Raw genomic sequence first — 7088 nt, 5'->3', positions numbered from 1 at the left:
CGTTGCTTTTTGTGTTCGTAGAGTATAGTTTTCTTATAAATTTTATGGCTAACCGAATGTACAGAGGATGTGAAAATGGATGTGGTATGGAACAAATGACTTTCAACGTGTAATTCAAAATTGCTATTGCAAACGCTATTGTGTGTTTTATGGTGAATTTATTTGTCACATGAGAAATGACGGTGAGCATGTGTATGTGAATGCAAGGAAATTTCACTGCACATAGTCAATAATTGAATGGAATTGATGGTTTTCGTTCACATAGAACTAAGAGGACGGCTGTTTCCTAAGGCCGAAAGCACACGAGGAATTTTGCGTTGATGGGATCGACAATTATGCTGTGTTTTCCATTGTTTAGCCTGTGGTGAATATCTTATGTATGGTTGTTTGTTGTTTCTACTTTAGCAATTTTAATTACTGATTGGAGCGATAACAGATTAACTTGGATCAATCTTTGATTTTCGTTTGGACACGGCAGGTAGTGGGTAACACATTTCGTACCCTGCCAGATACTTTGGTTTACCAAAGGAAGTATAATTAAATATTAGTCCTGCGGATGCCTCTCATCTCTGAATTTCTATTTCTGGTTCGAAGTTCCAAGGACGCAGACCACTTCAACGTTAGAAAGGTCTAAATTTTAATGCATTTTTAGCAATTTTATGATGATTCGCTGCCCGGATCACATGATTCCACTTCTTCGAAAAACCGACACTTGCTGCAGTTCATCAACTAGGCGAAGGATCGACAATTGTGCTGTGTTTCACATTGTAATTCGATTTTAACTAAAGTCTAAACAATGAAAAACGCAACATAATTGTCAATCTCGTCAACTGCAAAACTACTAGTGTGTTTTTGGCCTAAAGCATTGACTTATTATTTTGAATCCAATTACACCAGGTCCCATCTCTTGGGTAGGTCAGGTCCCTTGACTGACAATTTTTTTCAATAATTGCAGTCTCGGTTTTCTTGCCATTTTTAAATAAGCTGGTGTTTTTAAGATCACAAAATTATAGTCAGATGAAAAAGCGATACAAGAATGGTCTATTTGCTACACCTCTTTTATTTTTTCCAGCAGCCATATCATGCTTTATTTTACTTAAATTAAATTTAATTTTCGTTCAGCGAGCGATGTTTTACTCCCATTAAATATAATTGTACTAAATAAAAATCGCTGAAAAGACAAAATTCTTGCCTACCTCATGAATAAATTAAACTCGTGCCCAATTGCGGCCTTCGCTGCGCTCCCATTACTTTGAATTTAATCACATGAATTAATCTGTTATAGATGGCTGTCATCTGTTATCGACAACGACAGCAAGAATAAACGACAATCTTTGACTGATGAGGTCTTATATAGCAAAAATCATATTCAAAACAAATGAAGTAAAAGATTTCTGAAATTAATTTCTGAAAATCTTCTATCAAATGAAGTGATAGTTTGGATAGTTAAACTGTTGATATGCTTGTCATCTGTGACAGGTTAAGCTATTGGTCGGCACAATCAGAAAAAACTTAATGTCACAAGACAATATTTTCACATCTGCGATTTTGGAAGCCTCTGGGAATTACTCATATGGGTATTTTCTGTCATAAGACCCTGATTTTCAGTCAACTGAGCAAACATTGTGACAAAAAAATACTGAAAACTTATGTATGTAGGTATATGGTACAAATTGACAGCTAAGCATATAAATGACTAAATGACGGAAAGGGGTCATAGGTCATCTCGTATTTTAGGGAGGAAATAGATATGGTTTCAAATTTTCTGTTATAGAGATCGTCTGCTCGTAGATAATTTTGAGTTATCTGGAAAAGAGTTCAAAGAAATTAAGGTTGGTGTCAGTCTGTACAACAATATGATATTAATAATCAGTTCAATGAATTGGGAAAATGTATGCTTATCTTGCTTAAACAATTCCAGCTCATTAAGCTCATGATGTCCAAATCACATAAATACGCTGAGAAATATATGTTATGGACAGAATAATCGGAGCATAAGGAATCAAAATGCACTACAATTAGAATCATTCAAATTCATCCAATAATAAACTACGCCTAATTCTATTTCAATTTGCCGTATTTGTTCCATCAGTTTCTTTCCTGCAAACGTCGAGAGGTAAAAGTATGCATTAACTCCTCCACCACAACATCCCATCAAATATGCGTACACTCTTTACGAGTGTTTAACAACATAAAACTGGCAACATGTGCACTAAAACATTTGCTCCACTATTTCCATTTGAAGTGAGCAAAAGTTCAGCTCTTCTTTTGTTTGCACATTGCGCGCGCATACCCAAACTGAGAACAGAACGACTACAGACCGAAGAATACAAAGAGAGTTTTAATGTCATCGTATTCGATGATGGAGAATGAGTAAATGCGTTCTATTGTGTGTATTATTAAATAAAAATGCGTGAATGGAGCCCATAGAACCCATAGAACCGTGGTAGGTATGTGCTGTAAATGCCGAGCATAATATAAACATTGAAGCATTTTTTTTCGGTAAGCATGTTGTTATATACCGTATTGGCTCTTTGCGTTAGTATAGTTACGAACATTTACTTCGTGTTGCTCTCATGACGACATTGTTTTCTTCAGAGTTGACCACTATTGCGTTTGCACTAATGGTTATTATCCATTTCGCAATAGGGAAATTTCAATTAATTTACATCGTTTTGAAACTGCTACAAGTCTTGCAAGTCTTTTAGGTTACGAGTGGCACTTCTAGTCGGTTATAAGAATATGAATGAAAAAAAAATTAGCTAAGGGACCACCCATAAATAAACCTCAAGCAACATTAGAAGATCTCACAGATTTCCTACTCGTAGCATGTAAGATGTCCTGAACGAAGCCGATGAATATTTTTTATCTCGTCCAAGCAGATAAAGCAGCTTTAAGAGAATGGTAATCTTTACATTTAAAATTTTGCGCTAATTTTCCACGGTAAAAATCTGCATAAAATGGTGTTTAACTCACACCAACACGGTCCCACGCATACTTCATTAATGCAAACATTGAAACCTCTGTAAAACTCCATCTAAGAGAACAAAAGACATAATAACATGAACGCTAGAACATGAAATGTTCTCTTCAAACCCCACATGGATGCACTCTTTAAGATTATTTCTCTCTCAATTTTAGAGACAAACCAAAGAAAAAACGACTTGTTTTATTGCCACTACATTTCTCAGAGCTCACACATTTTCAGTCCGGTTTCTGCCGTTGTTTAGTAAACATACACAGCTTGTGCGAGTGCTCGATTTACATCGCCTTTTGTGATTATTAACGTTACTAATTGTGATTTTCTCATGAGCTGGTTTTAAAAAGTCTATGGCGTTTTTTTCACATTTTTTTTGTTTGTAGTGTTTTTGTTTGCAAATGCCCGACAGTTGTTTTCAAGTGGCATATAACAATACAATCCGTGAAAATCACCATTTCGCAGGCTTTTTATTAATGACAGCCCCGAAATTCGGAAAGAGTGGATATAATAAATATCAGAAGCAATATAATTAAAGCCGATTTTCGTCGATGAGGATTACGTGTTTACATGTAACTAAATAAAAAGTGGTTTTTACAACACTGTGATTATTATATAGTAGCGTGACGATTTTAGTTCTCTTTAAAAAAAAGGAAATTCAAAGAAAAAAAATTTAGAAATTCAATTTAGTGCTATATCGAAAGGAGAGTGTTTTATTCATAAATAAATAATTTGTGCTCAACGATCAAAACACAATTTGATCGAAAAAGAAAAATAATTATTTTTCCCTTTTGAATCGATCCAAACAAAAGCGTCAAAATTATAAATTATAGCATGTTGTTTGAGAATCCGGCCGTAGCGGCTAAGCTGCCTTTCCCGTACAACGTACCACCACCAATGCAAGCAGCTGCAGCATTGCCAATGCCAAATCTCAGGTGAGTTGCTGTTATTTTGGTGGTTTTATTTGCTTCTTTCGTTCGTTCATAAATTTATACCTGAATTGTATGCTTTAAGCGTATTACAACGCAAATACGATGTGAGGCTAACTACGGTTTTAATGAACGATATTTTCAGGTACACATAAATCTCTTTCAATTTTTTTTTCTTTATTTCATTTAAATTTCAAAACATTGTGACTTTACTAACCTTCTACAGTAACGGTGTCCAAAGAAATTGGTTATAATGAAGAAATTCTTAGTATAACCTGTACCATTATTGTCCAAATCAAAGTTAATCTATACTATACTGCAGTCTCTCGTCAATAATTATAATCGATTTATGACTCACTAATACCTCAAAAAAAAGTTGTTTAACGATGCGATGGGAAATCCAGAATTTTTATTATTTTTAAAAAAAAGACAGGTCCGATTCCTTGATTACTTTACCTGTAATTGTGCAAATTTCTGTCTTTCCAATCTGATCATCATACATTGCTTGCATCCAGCTCCAAGCACTCGTTCTGTACGTTCTGCACGCTGGGGAATGTTATTACAAATTGAAATTAAATCCCATTGATTTAACATACCGTCAGAACTGATTCCGATTTTGTGGGGGTAAGTTTACCGGTGGCGATTTGCAAAATCAATCCAATAGCTCATCCTACTCTCTCGCAATAAGTGCAAACTTAAGCTTAATATGTTGACATGACTGGTACACAATTTCGTGTAGCGGCAACTGTCATAAATATTTTAGATCGATTCGTTTGACTGAATAATATGTATGTGGGAAATGGCTCGAGGATGTTTGATTTGAAATATAGGGAACGGAGGCAGAACTCTTTTTTTATTCTTTATTTTTTTTGTGGAATAAATGGAACACATTTTATGTGTGTTTCCAGCAAGACGTCGTAATTTATTTAGAAAACAACGAAATATAAAATGTGCGTGAAAAGAATAAGTTTTGCTTTCGGTTCCGAAAATTCCGTTTTGTTGTGGAACCACGCTAAAGGGTGAAACACAACGAAAATATCATCGCACGTAAAACAACGTACGTATGTATGCTCAGGTAATATACCAGTTTCATCGACAAAACACCGGGCCACTTTGGAAAATTTACATACATTTAATACCTTCACTACGTTCGGTGTACTTCTTCATGTTCAATAAATTTTTGTCTTTTTATTCCGTAACAACCTTAACTTCTTTTAATATACACAGCTTGCGTTTGGGGTTGTTTTTTTTCTTTCTTCTCTCGTTGTTTTGTTTCTTCGATATATATTCACGATTGTCTACAAAATGCTATGCAGCACATATACACACTGAATTTAAGGTTTTTATTTGTTCCTTTTTCGCTTATGCCTTTTATAAATGTGTGTGCTGTAATGTAAGTGAACGTTATATATGGTGTGCATAGGAAAAAAAACGAAGTTCCAAACGATAAAAACTTGTTTCCAATTGAAATATACACAGAATAGATTCACCAACAAAGTATAGAAAGCAACGAATATTATGATATGCGATAGTATAACCAACCGACGTTACTATACTATATACGGTGCATTTCGTTGTTTCTTTATACGGCATGGATTTTACGTTTTTAAAGTCGAAGAAGACCTATAAAGCAGAAGAAAGAAAAAAATAATGTTGATGGTGTCGGTCGTTTCGTAGCTGAGCTGTTTATATTATAATCCCTGAGCAATGTATACCCATCCACACACCACTACCATCGTAAGAAAATCAGCTCTGAAAATTTCTACTCGAATGAGATATATTTAACCATACAAATGTTTCAGGGTTGTCTCATATTGATTTTCCTTCTTCTTTTTTTTTTGGTGTATTTTCGGTTGAATTACACACATTTTTCGGTGGTTGTGTGAGAAATTGGTATTGGTTTTTCCACTGGTCCACACTGTGTATACATACTACGACTATGTTGTAATTAAAACTGAAGAATATTGTTGTGTCGATGGATAATGGGTTAAAGTTCTGGATAGATTTATGACTGGCTAAAATTACAAGTGGAATGAAATATATTTCGGAGCATTTTTTGTCTTCTGTCTTCCACATTATACGAATGGTTTTCGGGCGAACCAACAGCCATATACAGAGAGTGAATATTCGAATGGAATTTCTCGTGCTGTGTAATGTTAAGTTTTATTTGCCGGTAGATAGAGACTTTTCCAATGGAATTGGTATTTTGCGAGCAAACTTTTGGCAACTTGGTAGTGGTGATCCAAGGGCTTTATAAACGATATTTATTATACTCAATAATTGGTCGGCAGTGTACAAAAAGATCCATTGAGCTCCCACCGTTCATAAACTGAAATGAAAGTAATTTTTCAAGCCGTCTCGGAGTAAGATTAAATTTAACTTTTCAATTGTGTGCACAAAACACAATACCAATGTTGAAGCCATAATCGACGATACGTCTTACGATACTTTATGCATATACAATACATTCATATTGAAATGGTTTCGAAGGCAAGAGAATGTGCTCACAACAATGTTTATCACCTTTTTTTTCATTTTCACGTTGTACAACGAAGGCCAATGTCATTTCAGTAATAATTGTAAAAATGGTACAGTCTCGGTCGTAAATTGTTAACTTACGTTGTACAAAGATCAAAATCTGATTATCTCTGCCATTTCCATTTTCATCATCCTAAACAGATTTGGATCAAAAGCATATTGTGTACAGCTAAACATTTGCTTCGCAACGTTCGTTTCGTACGTAAATGCTGCGTGTGAGGGATTCTTTTGAGAAACAGCCCGCTAAAGTCGGACGGATTTTCCAGTGATTTTTTTTATTCGTGCCTGGAGATGTATTGGTTCTCAGAAGCCAAGACCAATTTTAAAATCGAAAACCGGTGCAGTTTTCCTATGGAAATATCTCCGGGTACATGAAAGGTACAAGTTTCGTGTGGGTTGTCATTCGAAAGGTAATTGCATGTACTTTCAAAGCAAATAGAGCTTATTGGATTGAAGATTCATCCACACTGAGTTCCGGGCAGTAGTGCATACGTGTAAAAATTTGACTATTTCGGCGAACTTCTAGGGGTTCCTCTACATCCAAAACGCAACCAAATTATCGAACATCAGTTCCTGATTTCGACAAGGTGAATCAGCAGCTGAATTTGCTCAAATTTAAACATTACAGGCACATCCATTGGGCC

General features: G+C 35.1%; 1 protein-coding gene across 5 annotated transcripts in view; it reads left to right on the top strand.

Moving 5' to 3' along the window:
* Window positions 1-3192: 3192 nt before the first annotated feature.
* LOC119077736 (RNA-binding protein Musashi homolog 2) overlaps window positions 3193-7088 on the top strand; it is a 90038-nt gene continuing 86142 nt past the window's right edge. For 4 of the 5 annotated variants that reach the window (XR_005087861.1, XR_005087860.1, XM_037185017.1 and 1 more), the window contains exon 1: window positions 3193-3912. Coding sequence is in view for 3 of the 5 variants with exons in the window: in XM_037185017.1 (XP_037040912.1) it covers window positions 3812-3912 (101 nt within the window). In the remaining 2 variants the exon portion in view is untranslated. The remainder of the gene's footprint in view (window positions 3913-7088) is intronic. The other variant, XM_037185016.1, reaches the window with a different exon arrangement.

This window comes from Bradysia coprophila, unplaced genomic scaffold, assembly GCF_014529535.1.
Source record: "Bradysia coprophila strain Holo2 unplaced genomic scaffold, BU_Bcop_v1 contig_24, whole genome shotgun sequence".
In the NCBI taxonomy this organism is placed as follows: domain Eukaryota; kingdom Metazoa; phylum Arthropoda; class Insecta; order Diptera; family Sciaridae; genus Bradysia; species Bradysia coprophila.
The sequence above is the reverse complement of the archived record's forward strand: the minus strand, read 5'-3'. Positions and strand labels throughout refer to the sequence as shown.